This window comes from Ornithodoros turicata, chromosome 1, assembly GCF_037126465.1.
Source record: "Ornithodoros turicata isolate Travis chromosome 1, ASM3712646v1, whole genome shotgun sequence".
Taxonomy (NCBI): domain Eukaryota; kingdom Metazoa; phylum Arthropoda; class Arachnida; order Ixodida; family Argasidae; genus Ornithodoros; species Ornithodoros turicata.
In genome coordinates this window covers 6,662,295-6,684,544 of record NC_088201.1, presented here as the reverse complement: position 1 = coordinate 6,684,544, position 22,250 = coordinate 6,662,295, and the positions used below count along the sequence as shown (strand labels likewise).

Here is a 22,250-nt window from a genome sequence, read left to right as displayed (position 1 = left end):
CCATTACATGATTGGAATACGGTAATTAGTGGAGTAACCACAAAGCAAGGTTGAAGCGAGGTCGCCTTCAATGCTCGCCCCTTGAGGTTAGCTCGAGTCTTTGAGGGCCAAATACTTGCCCAACGCCTAAGCCGACATTTAAATTAGCATAACTTAGATATCGCTGCGTTGTGCATATCCGCTTGTCTTCGTGACGCTCAAGGGAACGCTACCGTTGGTGTCACACGTTCAATCTCTAGCGCAGGAATTTAAAGCGGGGTGGTTGACTAGGGAGACCGGATTACTACCCTGAAAATGCAACTCCAGTACTTCGTGTGCTTGTTCAGTGTACGCACCCTACGCGAGACAAGCCGTCTTTTCTGGCTGACTTTTCCAGCAAAAAAAAAAAAAAAAAATTCCCCCCACCACCATAACCACCCCGGCGCGAGACATTCATGAGACAAACCAAGATGTGGACAACACAATCAAACCGAAACGATCGAGCACAGCCAAACCATAGAAGGACAAAGACAAGAGATGTTCCACAAGCAGAAAAATGACCGCCAGAAACATTCCTTGTCCTAAAGAAGTGGAGAACAACGGGCAATTAAACAACAGCCACAGGTACAGCCTAGAGGCAAGGGCACCGACCGGAGGCTTCTTGTCCTGCACAACATCATTAGCCACGAAATTCTTCAGCTTCGCGCAAGTCACGACGTTGCCCACTAAGCTGAGGCCGACTGCGGACATTAAAAGTATAATGGACACAGCGACTTACGGTCAGCAAGTTCCAGAATATGTACCATGGGGCAGCAGACGTGGTCGTCCGCCATTATGGCACGTGGTATCCTACCGGAAGGATCACATCTCTGCAATTGCGTGTGTTGTCAACACAGGCGTTAGAAGCGGCAGCGTGAGTGTACTACGCGTATCCCAATGCTGGCAGAGACAATAGACAAGCTTACGGTGCGGGTTTTGTCAAAGGTGATGCCGCTCTATCGTTCATGCATGAACCGTTCTCGTGGTTACCTAATGAAGAAGGGGGGTGACGCATTTAATTTACATCCACGGCACGTGCTGGTGGAGAGGTCTTGCAGCGCTGTTGACGTCTAGCTAGTCTTGTATATACTAGGAAGGAATGATAAGTCGTGGCTTTCTGTCCCAATACAACTATATGAGCATGAGCGACTCCAAAGTGGTTGGTCCAAGGGGTGAATATTGCCCATCTGAGAATTCTTTAATGTGCGCTTCAATGCCAACACACGGGACCCTAGGTTTAACGTGCCTCAACGAGGATGACGTGTCTAAGCAGTTTGAACCCTTCCGCCAAACTGTTGGCGTCCGTGGCCAGGTTCGAATAAGCATCCTTCGGTTCAAGAGAATAGTATGTTTGATTTGATGTGATGTTAGTATTGTTCGGTTCAATAGAGAAAGGAAGAGAGTAGTATGTTTGAAGCTCTTTGGAAGAGTAGAGGCAAAGTTCCTTGCAAGGAACCAAACGACAATCATTTCGGGCTATATTACCGAATAACTTTACCAACGTATCTCTAAAGCCATCACGTACCTATACTGAAACACATACAAACAAAACAGCTAAGAAATGCTTCAAATTTTCTTTGGTCTTGGTGCGTTTTTGAGGACACGTCTTTCGTACACAGAGCATCAGAATGACATTCAGCAGAAGCTAATTTTGTTGCCACCCTTAAAGGGGTTGGGACACTTTCATAGATGTGGTCATTTACATCATGGACGCGTTGTACTGCACGTCAGAATACTGAAGAAAATCGAATTCTTCTTCTATGTGTCGTACTTAGCTACATCCAAGCGCCCGAATACGCTCCTCAGCAAAGCGGCGACGTCAGAGAGCTCTGAGTTGCATCCATTCTTATTGGCAGCCGCAAGCACGTGACTCCTCGTGCGCTGCCTCACTGGCAGCGGCGTGCGCTGTGACGTCAGAGCCGCATCAGTTTCGGTATTCGCGGTGCCCTGTTTCTCCGCTTCTATTGTACTCTTCGCATTGAAACTTTCAATGCAGGTTCACATTGGTGCAAAGAACCGTCTGTTACGTTTATCTGGGATAACGTGGGATGACATGTCTGAACCCCTTTAACAATAAAGTGTTAATAACAAATAACAATAACAATAAACAATAAAATCATTTTTACAGGTTCAACCTCGAAAAATGTCTTCGCCGAAACTGGCCACCTGAAAGCAACTATTCCGAAGCTTCTTTCAAGCGAAACTTGGGAGCATCAGCAGAGAATATTGAATCATTTTGGCGTTTCATAGACTCACCAACAAGCTCGATTTCCGAGAGACAACACGGAATATTTCTTAACTGCATCAAACAAGGCAACCGCAGTAACACTACGAAACAGCTCTCGAAACAACCCAATCAGAGTGGGGTTTAAGAGCGTCAACATACTTACGCTGCGACATTTCTCTTCCTGCGTCCCATCAAGGCAATTCTAGGCATCCACTAATGATCTGATCAATGCGCATTGTCTTCTACGCGGAACCGCAACGCTTCAACAAGCATAAGCAAGGCGTTCGCCTGCGGGCTCAGGGCGTGCGACATAGAGCGGAGCCATCTTACATGAGTGGGGATAATTCTGGAGTCCAAGCGCTCGCAGTTGTGTTGTGCTTCTTGTACCTTTTAAGTGACCACTTAAATGGACGTCAACGGGATTCTATCACTTATTAAAGAAATCGAACGTTCTCGCAAAGAAATTTTGAGGGCCAAGCCTAGCCATGCGGCATTTATGCAATTTGATAATAAAAATCGATGCCCTGACAAACCCATTCACTCTTGCCACGCAGGGAAACAATACATTTCATTTCTCAACGCACGCTGGGCACACCGTGCGATACAGGCTGTTCAAAATTAAGCTTTCACGTGCGCTACGCAAACACAGCGATGACAGGAAACCGGATGATAACTTTATGCTACTTGTGTACGAAACAGGTGCTGCTAATTATGTAGCACCTGTTTCTTACTCAAGGAACAGAAAAATAGCACCAGTTTTCTTTTGTTCGCCTATTTATAAAGTGCTAGTGAAAGCTTAATTTTGAACACCCTGTATAGTGTCAAGCACACAGCGCTAGGCACACGGTTCAAGGCCACCGTGTGACGTCAACGTCAAAATGATCACGGTTAGGACGCTGCACAGCTTAGTGCGCCCGCGAATAAAGTATGGTTCACACTAGTGCGTTCTGCTGCGTGCGGGCGTATGCGTGCGTTGTAAGCAATCCGTTCCGCTGTTCACATACCTGCGTCCGAATGCGTGCGTCACCAAACCGTAAGCCAATGAGTGCCGCCAGCGCCTTCCAGTCCGGTGGCCGCCATGTTGAAAACAGTCTCGCAGAGAGAAACCTACTGCGCACGCTCGGAAGGCGGCCTCGCGATTCGTTCTCCTCTTGCGGGCTGCTGCGTGCGTCGGAAAAGTTGAGCTCGGGCGAACTCCTTGCGTTCTGCTGCGGGAGGTCGCGCGCGTATCTGTTGCCACGGTAACCAGCGCCCGCACGCATCCGCACGCAGCAGAACGCACTAGTGTGAACCATGCTTAATGCCGCGTCTTTTACGTAGCAGGCGAATGTTCGATAACAAACGGCCGCGTTTACATGGACACATATAGGTCGACTAAACGTGTTAGTCGACTTTTCTCGCCCAGTCGACTTCTTACTCGTTTACATGTGGGAGGTTTGGGCGACTGGAAGAATCCCACACGCAGGCGACTTACGGGCGACTTATTCAATAGAAGCGCCCTCTTCCAGTCCGACAACAAACATTCGACGGTTTGGAGTCAAGCAGTGATGCAATATTCATTTCCAGGATGATACGCAGCGTGAAATTCGTGCTCTCTTTATACCAAATGCACCTCTGCTGATTGCGAGGAGCTCCCGTTTCCGCCATGTTGCTTCTTGCGAGAGGGGAAATGACTGACGAGGAGGAAATGACGTAGCGGATACGACTTGCAAAAGTCGTCTTTACCGGTTTACATGGCAAATTGCAGTCGACAGCTGTCGCCTAAACTACCCAACGTCGTCGATTCAGCGACGTTCAATCGACGGCTTATTTAAGTCGTCTTGCAACCGTTTACATGCAAGCCGTATGTCGCCTTCTGTGGCTAAGTCGCCTTCTGCCGTCTTCATGTAAACGCAACTACTTTAAAAGTCGTCACAGCGGTAGAAGTGGCTTGTCGCTACTGGATTTGTGATAGGCTCTCGCCGCGCTGTGTATTAATAACGCTGACTAGATTGCGCTGTGATACCACGTCCACATTGCTAAAATATTTTACGGGGTTGCTCCTGATACACCGTCTGACGAACTAATCATTATTTTATAGTAATCTGAAATGTCATTTCATTCCTCTTGCTTTCCAGTCCATTAACCTCAGACGAGCGTCCACTGTCAAGCCTTCGTAGCGGAGCGCCATCTTTCAGGGCGGCCGTCCTTTTGTATTCCTCTGCAGGCGACAAAGTTCATGAGTTTAGAGGCGCGCAATGAGGCCGACTGCAACTGTAATTTCTGCTCGTCGTTGTTGATGTCCATCATGAGTTACAATGACCTAAGATTGGTGTATTATCCACACAACCGCCGCACAGTGTGACGAATACGCTGTTGGCTGTTGTGACGAATACGCTGAAGGCTGTTGACAAAGTTACGTTCGCCTTGCGAACAACCTTATCTTGTAACGTAATTTTTCACGGAAAAAAAAAAAAAGACGTTGAAAGTTGCTTGCGTGAGACATACGAAACATAGACCAGGACCAGTACATGTGAGATCAGACAGGCTTCATCCTCGCCCTGGTGAAGCATTTCATATGACTGACGCACTGCCACAGCTAGCTCCACAGGACGGCTCCGTAGCCCTTGCAAAAATTCACTGCAGTGTTAAAGAAGTCACTTTCGCTGGCATTTTGAAGGAAGAGCGGTGGTTCCTGTTGGCTGCCCCCTGAGGCAGTAGCGCAGCCAAAAAATATTTCGGGAGGGGTTCTATGGAGACTTTACATGAGAGAGGAGGATATCACCCTCGTCTCCCTCTCCCAGATGCACTACGAAAGGTACGATTTAGGGGGGTTTGAACCCCCCGAAACCCCCCCCCCCTTTGGCTACCCCAATGGTAGGAGATGATAGCATTTTCCCCTATCAAGCTGCTCCATTCTGTAAGCAGTCGACCTGCTTTTCAAAGACCGCCTATAAACAATGTCGAGAAATCAAAAGACGCCAATCTTATCCATACTATAAAGTGGAAAGAAGGTCATACTGGCGAGCAAGAGGTTTTGCTGCTGCTGTTGCTGCTGTGGTGGGGGCTTGCTGACCGGCGAAGAAGTGTAGGCCCCTTCGGTGGTGGCGCTGCGGATAAGTGGCCCGTGGCCGTGTGGCAGCTGCAAAGATGCCGTCTCGAAGGTAACGCGAGGCACCGAGCATGAGCGTGGACGAGAGTAGCTCGGCTCGGGGCCCTCCGTTGACTCGAACGACGCCCCTGCCGCGCTTGTCTGCATAGACAAACAATGACACATAAGAAAGATAAATAACAATAGTGGCAGACAACGACACACAGAAGCCTTGCTTGAACTGCAATCAATCGTGCGTGCAGATCAATTCTGCGATCGATTCTGCGTGCAGTTGAAGGGCCTCTGCTACTTTTCGCCCCGTATAATCAATGAGTAAGTTTGTTGCGAAAGCATGCACATGGCATCCATGCATTGGTGGTGGCTTAATAATAATTGGGTGTTTTACGTCGCGAGACAACTGAGATCATGAGCGACGCCACAGCGGTCGGTCTGTGGATTGCTTTTGCCCACCTGAGGGTTCTTTAACGTGCGATGAAAGCTCATCACACGGCACCCCGTATTTAACGTCCCTCGCGGAAGACGGCGTGTCTAAGCAACTTGTACCCTGCCACCAAGTTGCTGGCGTCCTCGGCCGGGTTCGAACCCGCGATCTCGGGATCAGAAGGCGAACACGCTACGGACTGAGCCACCGAGGCCGGTTGGTGGTGGCTCCAAAGCCATTGTAACTTATGGTAAAGATAGAACCGCAGCGTCGGCTCTTCTACCTGAGATCCCGACTGGGTTGTCCGGCTGAGTTCTCCGGGGCATAGACAGATACCAGTAAAGATACCCTGAAGTCGGCCCAGGACGCATACTAACCCCTGTCTCCCTCTCCTTCTTGGTGTTCTCATCATCATCTGTCCACAGAGGCTTCCCGACGACTCGCGGCGCTTCTCTCTCTCTGTTTTTCTTTGTACAGCATACCTCTTTGAGAACACTTCACCAGGAGCTCTGGCGACAGTTACCGCCAATGAGCTCGAGGGACTATATTGAAGTGTAGTTCTCACAGTGGAAAGTGGGGCTAGTTGGTACTCGTACATACTAAACGGAGAGCGAAATCACGAGAAACAACACACTCGCAACACGACAGCGCGTCCGGCGTTGTTATCACGTTTTCCCTTTCCGTTTAGTATGAAGTCTAGTTTTCGGCAGCTATTGTGCATGTATATCGCCTTTTATATCCGTTAGGGCGTGTGCCTACAGAGTATGCCTCATCTGTGATCTCTGTGTAGTTAATACATTTTATTCCTATATCTTACTCAAGTAGTACCCATGCAGCATGTTATGGGTAGGATACTGCAACTCCAGCCGTGAAACATCTTATGCCATCATCATCATGTACTTGTTGTTGTTCGTCCCTTTTTGTTGTGTCACTTGTGACCAGCTCCGCCATCTCCAGACGCGTAGATACTCACCTGAGAATCAAATGTGGGCAGGTTCTGGAGCTCCCTCTGAAAGGCGACGATATCTGCCTCGCTGGTCGTCTGCGAGGAATTGCTGCTCTGGTCCTGACTCGTCGTCACCATCCTGTTGACGCGCTTCTTTAGACTCGAGAACTTGAAGGCCCTCTTCCCGCTCGTCGTCGGTGACGCCAAGCCAGGAGAAGTGGCTTCACTGTTGTCTGGTGGCGGAACCACCACCACCTGCTTGTCGGAAGCACGCAAAGAGTCTCGTCGATCTTCGGAGGGTGCTCTGGCGAGCAGTCCCTGCTGCTGGGAGCAGTTGATGGTCAGGGTGACCCTTCTACGGGCGCGCAGTGAGTCTTCATGACCCGCAGAGGATCCCGCCCGGCTACGGTTTTCGGAGGCGATGCTGGAGCGGGAGGCTGCTCCGCGCCGAAGCCCAAGGAGCCGGTGCTGTAAGAGCCTCACCAGGACCACTGGTGCCAGCACGAGCTGGAGCGCCGTTAAGTAGAAGGCTGTGCTGCCGGGCTCAGGTGCGGTTGGGAAGGGACCCGGGAAGGTACCTGAAAGATTGGTTTTGCCTTCAGATTTTCTGAGAAGTAATATAAGTAACAGACACGTTCCCATGCTTACTGCCCAAGATGTAGGTACTCGAACGAGCCCCCTAAAGAATAAACTGCCCTTGCACTCTATATAAAGACCTGGAACTAACAAGCACTAGACTTGCCGAGGTGGTCGCTTTACTAGTATTATTTCCCGAAGCTTCTGTAGTGAGCATTTGTGACGCTCGCGCCGCAGCCCTAGCAGTCCACTCATTACGGGGCTACCTCGCCATTTTCTACCGAGATAAAGCAGTATTCTCGTGAATAAATATTTTGCCGTTTGCGACGGAATGGTACCAAAACCGAGGTTGCAGGTTCCGTCACGAGCATTTCATAAAATGTACCAATGCTAAACTGACTCTCCTGACATGATCAACCCCACAGGCCCTATCCTCCCGAGGGCGGCCCTGCACACATCACACACTTCAACACATACACAGACTAGCGTTTGGCTTGGAACGCAAAACCGTAAGCTGCAAGAACATATAAGGGCTTTGTCGATGGAATACTGGGAAGGTTTCTACAAAAGAGAACACAGCACGATGAAAATTAAGCATTACGCCTGATGCATGTGAATTCTGCCAATACTCCCACGTCTTTTAGTTCCGCCGCACCTGACAATCAGCGCAAGTTCTATTGCTCCTGCTGTCGTGAAAACTAATTTTTGTTCAACCTGACCGATACTATTTATCCGATTAGCAGGGCAAATAATGAACAACCTTCTCAGTTAATTTTCAGAAAAACAACGCTGGCGGCAGGATGATTGCGTTTTCCGCCGCGAACCAGTGGAACACGTTGTAAGCACAGGCCACGCATGCTGTGGAACTGTCGGTACACAAGGCAATCACCTCTCCCTAGATTTACAATAGGCCTCTGGCACTCTCTGCACACTGAGCAAGATCTCGAATCGTCCACCCCAGCGGTGGCCAGATGAAGTTCAACGAGAGCGTTTTAGGGTTGAACTGAGAAGGCAAATGCTAGAACCTCCTCTTTCATGTGCATCTGTGCTTTGCGTTCGCATTTCCATTATTCTCAGACCGTTGACAGCACATACCAGCGCTGGTGCCTCGTAAATTTGCAGCTTGTTATTTACTTGTTTTCGATCTGCGCTAGCTTCTTACGAAATTAATTTGAAAGGGGCTTTCAGGGATGGGCAGTATTTAAATACATTGTAATTAAAATACTATTTAAAATAACATGTATTTATATTTTGTATTTAAATACAGACCCGAAAAATGTATTTATAATTATATTTAAATACCAATTTTCGGGTATTTATTCTTGTAAATACTTTATAAATACTCTTAAATACAGAATATACTGACTCATATCTTAAAGTTGCCCTGGATATCACCTTTCAGGAAGAAGGGCGAGTTTAGGGCGCAATTATGCCGGGTTAGCGCTAGCATGCGCAATCGACAAACCATTTTAGATCAAGGAGGTGAACCCGAGAGTTCCGTTTTAGATGGCGAGTTTTTCAATGTTGTTGCGGACAACGGTCGTGACTACCCGATTACATTGTTCTACGAAGCATCTTCGTCAAATTTAATACGAGCATTTGTTCATCGGCACCTGTGGAGATGCTGTTCTCCTTTGCGAATCTGATTGTACGGCCGAACAGAAGACGCCTAAAAGAAGCAGTCTTCGAGAAATTTCTAATATTAAAATCGCCATGATAATCTAACAAATAAATGCTATTCTGCCTTGCTGATTTGTCCTTATGATCATCATTATTTCTGTAATTCCAGATAACATCTTCCTCACAGTATTTATGGTAGTAGTTACGGTATTTAAATACCCGTATTTATATTTTGTATTTAAATACTCATGTTGAAAACTATTTATGAAGAGTATTTAAATACCCCTGTCAACAAAGTATTTTGTATTTATATTTAAATACTCAAAAAATGTATTTATGCCCATCCGTGGGGGCTTTAATGTCCCATTGTTACGACACGTCACTGAGAATATTCAGTGGATGGTGTTATTTAATGTTTTCTTCTTTCTCATACAGGAACAATAGCGATATGAGGATAGTAACCAGATGTAAATGTATACGTTCGAAAAATCGACAGCTTCTGATCTCAAGGTTATCCTTCTTACCAACCAATCTACTACCGGTTATAATCTTCAGGTCCATTTTAAAGACCCCGTCGAATATAGTTCGATTGACAACAACGTGTTCAAATATGCATATTGCTCGCGCGTGTTCGACATAATTTTGTGAACATGCAGCTTTACTATGCATGTTTCCAGCCACGACATGGCGGGCGTAGTAGACAAAGTGACCAGAATATCACTTCGTAATGCATCCAGCGCTTTGCAAGATGAAGTCAGTAATGATTACGGAAGCAACTTGTGACTCCATGTTGTTCGGGCATAATGCATACGCATGCAGGCGACACACTGAGTACCAGACAAGCCTGACGCGGAACTAAATGAGCACCGAATGCATACAGTAGGCGTCAGCACATTTAAAAACATTGTACGGTTTCATTTTCCCCTCCAAGTGTCGGGCTCTATTAATACTAGGTACAGCACGTGATTTATGCTAATTTGAGAAGTGGGTAGCACGGTGTCGAAAGGTTCTTGCTGCGTGATAAATGGTGCGTCGTTTGTGATTAGTAAGTAGTCAGTAAAAGAATAAGTCAGTAGTTAGTATAGGTGGTCTGGGCGCTCTGTGTTTGTGTTGTCGTCAGTGTTTGGTCCAAGTTTAAACGTCTGGTTTTTTAGCGCTTTTATTCTCATCATGTCTTACTACCAACAAGCCCAAAGTAGTGTTTTAGTGATCTTTAAACGTGTCCACCACCACCACCAACAACAAGAACAAGGATACAGTACCAATTCTGGCCCGCCTAAGCCTAAAGGCCGTGTGGTCTGGGACCGACAGGCATATTTGCGAACAATAACAATGAAAGAATCATAAGAAGAAGTACGCATAAAATGCTGAGAGATGAACTATGCAGCAGTGACGTTTTCAAGAAAATAGAATAAAAGGAAAAGAAACCATAGGCTATGCATGCAAAGATAAGCCGCTAATTAATCATAACTAGAGCGCGGATGTTTTATATATGTGTGTGTGTGTGTGTGTGTGTGTGTGTGTGGTTTCGTATCTGAACGATGAATAAACATTTTTGGTCTTGGTTTGGGACCGATCAGAAGGCTTTTATGGTGCATATAAATGCATGTTTTGCACGTTGTGTGGGAAAAATTTATTCCGTGGGTGGGCGTAATTACAGGTGGTGCGAAGATATGGCTTTTAAAACTATTGTGCTAATGAACATGTGTGAACCTGATGGAAAAGTGAGGCCTATATATGCTACAGCAAAAAAAAACTAAATGTATATGCTATATGCAGGTGTTATTGAGATACATACAGATGGATTGACCAATGAAAAATGGAAATGACGGCATGACGAAATCGTACCACTTATAGCGACCTCCGCACCACTTGTTCCGCGGAACCATCGAATGTAAGCTGATATAACCTGTGTTTGACACTACGCATGGATGTGAGATTTTAAAAAAGCAGGCGGGTATTTGTTAAATGTATTTGGGATGTAATACTCTCGCTGCCCTTTAACGGTGTCGCATGCAGCTGCCGAGAGCTAGTATTTAGTTTCTTCTTCTCTTCTCCTCTTAAGAAGCATCAGATCAATAGTGTTTTAAGATTAGAATCCACACGAATAGTTCATCAAGCATTGGAAGCTTTGTTCTGAGCAAATAGGTTCACATCCAACCCAAATAGTTACAGGATACACTTTTTAGGGCCGCCTTTCATACACCGTTAATCCTAGGGATTATAGGGATTAATCCTATATAATTGGAGGAAACTGTGAGACGATATCTTAAGAGGGAATAACCTAGGGATTGTGAAGTCATCTTCCGAATAGCCTAGGGAGTAGATGTCTAAACAGGGTACAGGAGGCATGCGACACTACGTCACTCTGCCAACAAGAATGACATCTGGCTGTTCAATTTCATACCACTGTGAAAGTGAACGCCAAGATACCTGAGTGAAGAAAAATGTATACAATTGCAATTAAGGCGGGTTGAGGCATGTAAAAAAATCACAAACTAGATGTTTTTAATAATAATAATAAAGGAATTTTCTCTCTTAGCAACCAATAGTACACAACACAAAGCTTCGAGAACAAATTAGAAGCGTTCAAACGAGCTGGTGTACTGTAGAGAGAGGCAACAATGATGTGGACATATAGGTGAACAGAGACCTGACCAGCCCCCTGCCAGGTATAGACATATCCTCATACCGTATATATACTAAGGAAAACCTGGTTACTTTCTGCTAATGGGAGCGCAGCTACCCAGGTCTACTGAATCTGCTCATATAGCAGATGGAATTCTAAAGTACGTCATGCGGGTCATATGTGTCGTGACCCTATATGACGTCAGCAACCACATGTTTGGTTTTTTCCCAAGATCTTCAACTAGGGTTTCATATAACGTTATCTGCATTCCAGAACGAGAAAACACGTTGGTGATGATTTGATAGCTCAATAAAGAATAAGGCACAGACGCCAGTCTCCCATGTTACCCACCAGAAAAATAAAATAAAATAAAAACATTACTCGAAACTTCAGCTTCTCCTGAAGGACTTGTCATTATTTCATTATTATTTTGTGTGCACACTCTAAGAAAAAAAAAAAGGTATGATTTTCTACCCATTTCGGTAGAGCTGCATTGCAACCACATTTCTACTCCAACCAGTTTTACCTTTCGGGTATAAATGGAGAGTAGAAACTGTAGTTCTACCAGCTTCGGTAGGAAATTCTACCATTTTCTCTTAGAGCAAACGTGAGAGAGAGAAGCAAGGGAAAGGGACGCCGTCGCTTATACCCGCGGGGAAGAAGTCGCATGTGGATTGGCACGAAATGGTATTACCGTCCTGCTGCAACTTTGGGTAGGAAATTCTACCTTTTTTTGTCTTAGTGTGTGCGTGTGTGTGTGTGTGTGTTAGTGGCTCCACATGCAGGCATCCAATATTATTTCCACACATGCTCATCAGCCATTTGCCAGCGCATAACCACTTCGAGAGACCCCTCTATTGCGTAAACCCTGTCCATTCCGATCGATCAGGTGAAGTCCAGGGACCAGGAAGGGCACGCCATCTGTACTCTGCAGGTTTAATCACGGTGCCGTCGCCATAGCCTGCGAAGGTCGTCTCGCGGATCGAAGTTAGGTGGGGTTGAGCCAGGTGACACAATGAAGAGAGTCGCTAGACGCGCAGCTTTCATTATTCCACGGGGGGCGTCAAGGATGTCTGTTGACAACACAATGGATTTTTGCGCGCTTTAATGATCTAGTCCTGCGCTATAGAGTTTCCCAGGGGGGAGGCTTCAACCACTCGTGTCCTCGCCCCCTTTTCTGCCGCTTCCACTCAGTGATTTCCCCAGAAATTCACTGCTGTGGCGTGGGGGGTATGCTTGGTGAAAAGTTCCGCGTAAGGCATTTTTCTTAGACACGGAAAGTATCGTGGCGCAATGGTGACATCTCTCCACAGCTTTCCCGTTTTACGTGTACATGTTATTACGTCAGAACACAGTACATTAGAATACAGATTCATTATGAACGGCATTTCAACATTAAGATGCATAATCACAAGTCGGACAAAGAAAAAAGACTATAGCACCCTGTCTCACGAAGCTCAATGAATGCCTAGCACACGGATTGGACAAATGCATGGTACGATCATCTGCATGACTGTGGTCCTACAGCCCAAGTTTGACAGTACAGGATGTAATTCGCTGCGCCGGACTCTCTACCAGATTTGTATTGGTGGCCGAGCTGGGTGGGGTCACCTGAGAAATTTCAGGGGGGGGGGGTGTAGGGAAATCCCTGCTTCCACTAGGCACGGCGAGAGGAAATTTCAAAACCTCAACGTTTTCTCTCTTTTTTCCGTTTGTTTTATTGTAGCACAGGATAATTTGTACGCTACTTCAAGTACTGTGTTTGCTATTCAAGTGTTTAGTCACTTAGAAAAACTCGTACGATAGTATCTGTCACCGACATGTTTGTGCTATGCTGATCGGTCTCCGTGGTGAACGTAAAGACCCAGAGGTTCACAAATGAGTAATTACACGTGTTATTATTTTGGTTTTTTGCTTCGTCGAATCAACCAATCAACTTGGCAAGCTGCAGGGTACGCGGTCTTGCCTTGAAGCTAACTTACCATCGAGGCAGTGCTATAGGCGGGAGAAGGCATCTTTTAGGAAGCGAGCTTCAAAGTGCTCCCACCCTTTTTTTGGATATAGGGTCCATCACCACGAGCTTTTCCAGATGAATAGTTTCGTTGAGCTAACTGACAGACGATATCCAAACATTTATTTATTTGTTCAAGACGATTTTGTCTTGGGATTCCATGGGAATGGTTGCCACATTGCCATGCGTAAAGACATATATTTCTCCTCGTCTTAGTTCCGTCCAATGACGCACATTCCCTTCAGCTGGCTTCCTATTCTGCCGCAGCGGGCGCCTTCCTCTCAGTGATGAGACCCGCGCAATGCAGAGTGCCATACTGAGACTGTCCTGGCCACCGGGCACAAATGTAAAATAGAATAGCCTGATCGCCTGTTTCCCGAACAACCTTTTGGGCAACATATCAGTGAGTTTGGGGTGAAGACAAGAGGACGTCCTCTTGCCCTCACCCCAAAACCCAGGGATATGTTGCCCACGTCAAATCCAGTCTTGGGTAGTAACCAAGTTACTTTTAACTTGTAACTGTAACTAGTTACTTTTAGGGGTAACTAGTTACAGTAACTAGTTACATTTCCGGAAAAGTAGCTTTTAACTGTAACTAGTTACTATTTCCGTGAATGTAACTGCAAAATGTAACTAGTTACTCGAATAAACGTCGTTACTTTTTTTTTCTTCACCCTACCGTACTCTACTCTCCGCTGACAGTGCGTTGCTTCCTTCTGTACCTAATCGGTATGTGCCCCATGCCTTGTGCTTTTCGCCCTTCGGTCGCGTACGCATGTCGTATTTTTCGCCGTTGCAGAGCCGCTTTATTGGCTTATACAGCTTCTGGTTAAGTGCAATAATATACTTTTATTGCACTTAAGTAAATGTAAATAAATGTATGTTTTTAACATTTGTATCATCCTCTCATGGTCATTCTTATAAAAAGTAACTGTAATGTAACTAAGTTACTTTCTCTCAGTCACTGTAACTGTAACTAGTTACTTGACAAAAAAGTAACTATAACTGTAACTTAGTTACTTGACCAAGAAAGTAGCTATAACTGTAACTCAGTTATTTTTTAGAAGTAACTTACCCAAGACTGGTCAAATCTACACAAACTCACCCGCATAATCCTTTTATGCTCAACCTTTTTTAGTCGCGTTTCGTCGAGCAAAACTCGTCGTATTCACCACGCGTCGACATCTCAGTTTTGCTTCTCCTTATTTGAATACCTCTAATGCCGATGGGTTCTGGCTCTCCAGGATTCCCATCGCGGCCTAATCTCTCGCATTGAGTGCACAACTGTCTGTCTTAAAACTTCCCGGTTCAGCGCAAAGCAAAGCTCACTCAACAACGCAAACAGCCCACTCTTACCGCCTCCGTGCCAAAAGCTGTCATCCAGCGGGACTATACTCTAATGGGGGCCGTGCTATGACAAACATTTGCTCTGGCGTCTATACCCCTACTGACCAGCAGCATGGCCGAGTGGGCTAAGGCGTCCGCTCGTTGGTGGTAACCAAGGTCGTGCTGTAGACTGGGAGGTGGTGGGTTCGAATCCTACCGCCGGCTGTGCTATCTAAGGTTTTCCCTGGGTTTTCCGAAGACTTTCCAGACGAATGTCGGCACAGTTCCCCCTGAAGTCGGCCCAGGACGCACACTAATCCCCCTGTCTTCCACTCCTTCCTGCTGTCCTCTCTCCGTCTGTCCACATCTGTACGCCACTCATAGCCACAGTTGCTTCGCGGCGCTAACACGCAATCAAAAAAAAAACGAAAAAAAATCGCCTACTGAGTCCTGCACGCAGCCTCTATCGCCACCGTGTGGTTGATCTTCGGCGCATGCGCAATCTGACTACATTAAGGAGCTTGCGACAGTACGCCCCGGATAAATGCAAAAGGCGGTTACCTACATTGATGTGAAGCTCACGGGGCTCTCACATGATGGCAGACGTTTCCGCCAGCGAGCGAAGCACGGGAGTGGTCACGTGCTTACGAGGACCAATAGGAATACCCGGGGCTCTAACGTCTGAGCTGAACGCGGAAGCGTATGTATTTCGGCAACTATGCGGCATCAAGAAAAATAATCCGCACCACATCTAGGAAAGTATCCCAGCCCTTTAATAAATACCGATTCGCATTCCTCAAAACTAATTTTGGGGTATACGCAACAGCACCGAGACGTTTAATTACTATTGCTACCATACAGGATCTGCCCCCTTTTAGGGATTCCTCATTACAGAGTTATTTTCTACATAACCCATTTTCACACCCATGCTCTCCTGTTTTCCGGTTTTTATGTGCTATGTCTTATCATGTGTTAGATATTATACGTTAATTGTTGCTACTATTATTTATTTTGGGCCATCAGAATTGGTTCCTTTGCAATATTTAATAATTTCCCACCCGTGTACACTTACATGCTTACTGTCTGTGACCCTGCTGTGTGTGTTCATTCTGTATTCTTTGAGCGCCCAGTGCGCCTTTTTGTAACTGTCTGTATGTTTGCTCCATTTATGTATTCAAGCCCCTCCCCTCTTTTGTGCCCTTGTGACCCTGAGGCCAAAAAAACTTAAAAAAAAACATTTATTTATTGAAAATAAATAAATATTTGTATTTAAATATTTAATAAATATATTAAATTATTAATTAATTATTAATTAATATTATTAAAATATATTATTAATTAATATTAAATATTTAATATTTATATTTAAATAAATAAATAAATAAATAATTTTTATTGAAAATAAATAAATAACATTATTTAAAATTCCGAACTCAATCGCATCCGACGAAGACGTTAAAGAAGCCGTGCATCAGTGGCTGCGCACCCGCCCGAAAGACTACTCCTCTGTTGGAATACAGGCGTTTCCCAAACGACGGCGCACGTACATTGAAAAAGCAGGGGGGACTAGGTATAGAAAAATGATACGATGTTGCCTGAGTATTCATTTTCCATTTTTGTCAGTAAATTATTAAAGTTACTCATTGAACCACCTTTCTCGTAGGACCCCGATTTCAACCTGAATCCAAAAATAGCGTCCTGGCTTTCAGGACGCGAAAGCGCGAACACGCACGCGTTCCATGGTCAACCGATTACCGCATTAAAGCCGACTAAAAAAAGAAACGCAAATGCCTTTGGGTAATCCGGACCAAATCTGAGTACGCGGAGTACAGCCTACAGTATCGTGTACAGGATTTGCAGCAGCATTACTTCTGCCTCCTAAGACAACGGAGGAGAGACATACTGCTTTGTTCCTTCACCTGCATACATTGCGACTGTGCAGACAAAGCACGCTTCACAGGAGAACGCACACAGGAGGCGCTTTATCGGACTTCATTTCAAATTTGTAACATGCACTCTGCATTAATTCGGTAACGACAGAACATTGCGGGTGAATTTTTCCTTCTTAGTCATTGAAGTCAGACCCTTGGAATGCCGATTATTCCGCGTTTATTATTATCCATTTCATTAGCAGACGTAGACGTCCCTTTCATCTCCTCCTCCTCAAACGCGGCTCTCTAGGCCCGGCTAATGGACGAGCCGACCCCGCAGCGTGTTAATGATAATACACGGGATCTAAGGTAACGATAATGCATCAGTAACGCCATTAATGCCCGCTGGGTAATTGCATTAGTCATGCATTCTGTCGTGGAGTTGACAGAGTAGTTATGTCGTGAAACAAAACGTCGAGAAAAGCACACGAATCGCCTTGGACAGAGCTTCGCCAGCACATAGGCCCTTGAAAGTGGGCGCGTATCAACGTTGAAAGCAACGAAGCAGCAGCAATACTGCGGCAAGATGCCAGGCAACACAGAAACGGAGGTCTCGATTGTCTCCGAGTGTCAATAATTCAGCCTCACAGATGGCGCGGTTCGAACAAAGGTGGGACAGACGTTGTAAGGTCAGGTAGGGAGACTTCCAAGGACAGACAGCAGCTGAGGAAAGGTTAGCGAGTGCCGAAAATCGAACCCACGCCGCAACCGCTACGCCCACGTCGCTCTCTCGTCAACATACCAAGGCCTCGATGGAAAGTAACTGTTCTGAGGTTGAAACGCAAACAGACTTCCCATCCTGTTCACCAGATGCCGCTAACTCATACTTGTGTTCAGAGCCGTTTATAGGGAGAGTTTGGCCATTCTGTGATCTTTTCCGCCCGGAGATGGGGGAGACGCCGTGACGTCACAGACGTCATCGCTCCGCCCACTTGACCGGCTGTACCGACGTCAAGGCTGTGCCTCTGCTCCAAAATGGCGGAATGGGAGACGATAGCCCTGATCCAAAATGGTGCCACTGTTCTTGGTGCCGCCCATCGTGTGACGTCAAATGGCGCGCTTTGGGACAGGCTCCTCCCAATGGCCAAACTCTCCTAATAAACGGCTCTGCTTGTGTTGTACGTATGCGTGTGGGTATGAGAAGAAGTATAGGAGAGTATGTGAAGAGACTGAGTGCATGTCCCGTTAGTTACATGAGGCCCCTTGGGAAGTCGTTGAAAAGCCGATGCCAGCGTAGCGTAATTGGTTAACGCACTCGACCAGCCAGCGAAAGATGCGCGGTTCGGTTCCCGCCGCTGACTGCCTTTCTCGACGTCTGCCGCATTTCAATCGCACCGAGACCTCGTTCAGGAAGACTTCACTTCCTCACGTCATTCACTCTGGCCACATTCTCTCTTATATTTTCTTCCGTACACTCACATTCACACGCTGACGAACAAACCGAGACATTCGGCAAGTTTAAGATTGGATTAAGAGGAGTGGGATCGACTCTCGCCAGCGACAAGGTTAGAACGCCACAGTTGCCTGAAGCTATATAGTGAGAGGGAAAAGGGAAATAAGCGGGTCACCGTTTTCTTTCGCCCCTTCTTGCATTCGTCTCGTAACGACGATCTGCGCTATTACCATTGCAGTAGGGAATTTATTTTGTGGTGAAAGTGGATAAACATGACATGCGCATCCTTTGAAACACGATGTGGTAACGCGAGGGGTGAAAAAAAAAAAAAAAATTGACGTTGACTAGGTAAATTTCATAGTTCCATTCGAGACGTAAATTGAGTTGTATGAAGAGATGATAACCTCACTTGTAGTAGTTGGCAAAAGTTCCCTACAGATAAATCTCTTGATCGCATATTTTTTTTGCTCTGAACTTTTTCTACATTCTTGTTTGGTCATGGTTACTGAAACACCACGTAGACACCATCGACGTAACGAAAAAGCAAAGTGAAAAAAAGAAAAAACAAAAAGAAAAAAACAAAGTCACTTACTAAGGGGACTAAGGCAGAAATCCAACTCGGATTTTTCTTCGTCCGTTGTTGATTTGGATGAATCCAGTGTTCTCTGGGGAAGGAAAAGAGAAAAGGGTATTAAACATTTACGACGCCGGTTCTGTTTTTTCTAGCTCAGATCTATCGATAAGGAGCCTGTGGCTGGGCTTCGCATTCCTCCGTGACAAGCACTCAAGAGGTTGGTCGGGTCCTCTGAATTTTTCAGCTTCGATGTTTCTGCTGATTGACTGCGCTTTAGATTGTTTTATTATTGACGCTGCTGTTGAATTGAAGTTTTCTTGCTGTGACATAATACAAATTAAAACAAAACAAAACAAGAGAACGGACGCTTCGTGGAGTCGTTAAAAGGGTTCAGAGAGATTGAGAATGGAATCAGGACGACACGGGGTCTTGGTACGAGTCTGTCATGCAAGAGCTCGTGTCCTTCGGCCTTCCGCCATATTGCCACGAATCATCTTCGAGAAACTTCCAGGGCAGGCACGAAACGGTACATCTCATCCCGGCGCGTGCTGATGAAGAAGCAAGAAGATTCCAGACACATCGCCTGCTCTCTGGCAAACGCACGTTATGTTTCTAGACTTTTCGGCGCGACGCTTAAATGGTTGTGCGCTCCAGACTGGAGCATTCATTCTTTGGACTCAGTTGTGTTCAGAGAGCTATCACTCTTGTGTTTTGCTACCAAGTAGTCTAATAAACCGTTCGCTGCTTATTCGACGACTCGCCGACCCATTTCGCTTCGTGACAATATCATGTCACGCATATACGCAACAGGCTCCAACCTCCTGTTGCTATGAGATTGGATTTGCGCGCTATTTTATTGAGAGAGGTGTTTGTTTGTGTCTTACTAACGCCGAGTGAGGCCGACTGGCTGCAACATTAGAGACTGTTATACCCTTGTCATACGGGCAGCAGCACTGACTGCGGTTAAGGCAACCGCGATTACAGGTAAACGCGGTTTACCGCAGTCATACGGCCGACCGAACCGAGGTTACGCCGCTGACTGCAGTTATGGGAAACCGAGCTTGGGAGCTTCGGTTTCGCGATTCCGATTTCCCGACGTCAGTACGCCTGTAATGACATTTCCCGAGACTAATGACGTGCGTACCGTGTATTTAATGATCGTAAAGCTTTTATTTTTAAATTACAATTACGCCCTTTTCTTTTCATGATACACAGCGTAATCAAAATATACCTGGCGTTTCTGTCACAATCACGTGGTCACTGCTAACATATGCCACAGACTGCCGTGTAACAACAACAGGCCCTGGTTCACGATAATTGCGGTTTGGCCGGGTAACGGCAGTTAAACATAACCACGGCTAAGACTGTTGATAACGTCACCATGAAGCTATATACCATACCTACCGGAACCAATGGCAGGGTACATATGACTCAGAATCTTATCAGTTGGTTGGGTGCGGCAGACACGGTAGTTTGGAAGCCACATTATCAACGGTCAACTGACACTCACTGTTGAACAGCATTGCATCGTTGGAGGCGCCGCGAGCAAAGAGAGGAAATGAGTGTTGATTGTGAAGGTTTCAGTGACATTTTTGCTGCCCCTGTTCACAAACAAACACAGAGTACGTATACAAGTTCTGAAGTAGCGATGAAGCACGTCAAGAGACATGAGGCGGTGTGTGGCTAGTATACAAATGAAGTACAGCTTGGGACAAAAGTTTACGGAACACCGGGGTGTCGCATTTGTCCAATGGAGCGGCTATCTTGCAGCAAACCGAAGTCAACACACATACTGAGAAATTGATGGAATTGCCGGCCACCTGTTTCTTACTCGATCTCTTCCTGATAGTTAACAGGTGGCCGCTCCGCTGAAGAAATACGCAGGTGCTGTGTTCCGTAAACTTTTGTCCCAAGCTGTACCTACGCATCTATAGATGTACTCTTCATAGGCCACGACAGTCACGTGGTTTCCACAATGCTTTCGCTCACCTCAACACTCTTGAGCACTTCTAAGGCAAATGTTTCCACCGATGTTCCAATGACCCTGTTCTCGGATTCGTAGATGACGCACGGCGGTAGTGATGTCTCAACGATGTAACCGTCTTCGCCGCTGTCCAGCAACGGTGTCGTAGGAACGTTCTGATCGTCTGCAAAAGGAACGTACGAAATAGAATACAACTGTAACGACGTTTGTTACAATAGAGTGTGTGTCAAAGTTTCTGGGGAAAAAAAATCGGCTAGATCACGGCACATGCGTGACAAACAACCCGTGAACCGTGGCTATGCATACCAATACCGACCGGTCATTCTTGTGCCCACCTACGGACTTGCCGGGCGCAATACGCGCACGAACTGGGGGGGGGGGGTATGTTTATTAAGAAAAAAGAAAGGAGAGGTCAGCCAGACGGAGGTCGGCTTGCTATTCAAAAAAAAAATATGGAAAATGGGGGAAGAAAAGAAAAAGCAGTGATGGCCAGTAGTTAACTACATGTAGTTAAACTACTAGTTAAACTACCTGATTGTAGTTCAAAAGTAGTCATCAACTACTTACAGAAATGTAGTGACAACTACTAGTCAAACTACTATTTTAAGTAGTTAACTACAGTAGTTAGGTTATTGAAGGCGCCAACTACTTCCGATTTTGCCACAAGCTTTACGGCACGATTGTGCTTCCGACTTTTACCTTGAGCTACTTGTTTGATGAGAACGGAGGTGCAGAGCAATTGTGTCGTGCATGTATACTAAATCTTCACTTGTAATGCTTGTCTAGTAAAGCCTCATTTGCTGTGAAATCTCGCCGCAAGCTTTGTATTTGGCGATCGTAGCAATGGCTTGAGCCAAACTTTATCACTGCTTGTGATTCATATTTAGGTGTACAAGAACACTAGAAGGAATTGGTGTTGATGGACAACGTTAAGTAGTTATAGATGTAGTTAAACTACATTGCAGTAGTTAACGAAGTAGTCTTAACTGCTCCCTTGAAAAGTAGTTGAACTCCTAGTTAAACTACTCAATCTCAAAGTAGTTAGTAGTTATAGTTAAACTACTGTAGAAGTAGTTAGGGGCCATCGCTGAGAAAAAGAAGAGAAAAGGAGAAAAGGGGAAAGAAAAGGAAGAGAACAGAAGAAAAGAAAAGGAGAAGACAAAGAAAACTGCTAATACATCGTGGTACATGGCTAGCCTGGATGCAACAAAACGAAATATTTCTTCTCCGCTTATGTTCGAGAGTTGATGTTTATCCTTTTAAATTCTGCGTAAGCACCACGCAACAGCTGCGGCCATGAGCAGTGTGTACAGAAGTGCACAGACGGAGAGAGGACAGCAGGAAGGACTGGGAAACAGCGGGCTACTACATGTCCTGGGACGACTTCGAGGACAACACAGCCGGTGGTAGGATTCGAACCCATAAGGTCACGCCGATCGGGGTCCCGTCAGAGCGGCAGGGGTGGCGGTGGACTTTGGAGAAATTTTCAAAGCACTCTACGAT

General features: G+C 46.0%; 1 protein-coding gene across 1 annotated transcript in view; it reads right to left on the bottom strand.

Annotated features, from left to right (window-relative positions):
• LOC135383352 (uncharacterized) overlaps positions 1 to 22,250 on the bottom strand; it is a 303,304-nt gene that overhangs the window by 112,104 nt on the left and 168,950 nt on the right. Inside the window, exons 11-14 of the mRNA XM_064613074.1 lie at positions 20,753 to 20,910; positions 18,782 to 18,854; positions 6,731 to 7,281; positions 5,246 to 5,477 (exon numbers count right to left, since the gene is read on the bottom strand). Of these exons, the coding sequence (XP_064469144.1) occupies positions 5,246 to 5,477; positions 6,731 to 7,281; positions 18,782 to 18,854; positions 20,753 to 20,910 (1,014 nt within the window). The remainder of the gene's footprint in view (positions 1 to 5,245; positions 5,478 to 6,730; positions 7,282 to 18,781; positions 18,855 to 20,752; positions 20,911 to 22,250) is intronic.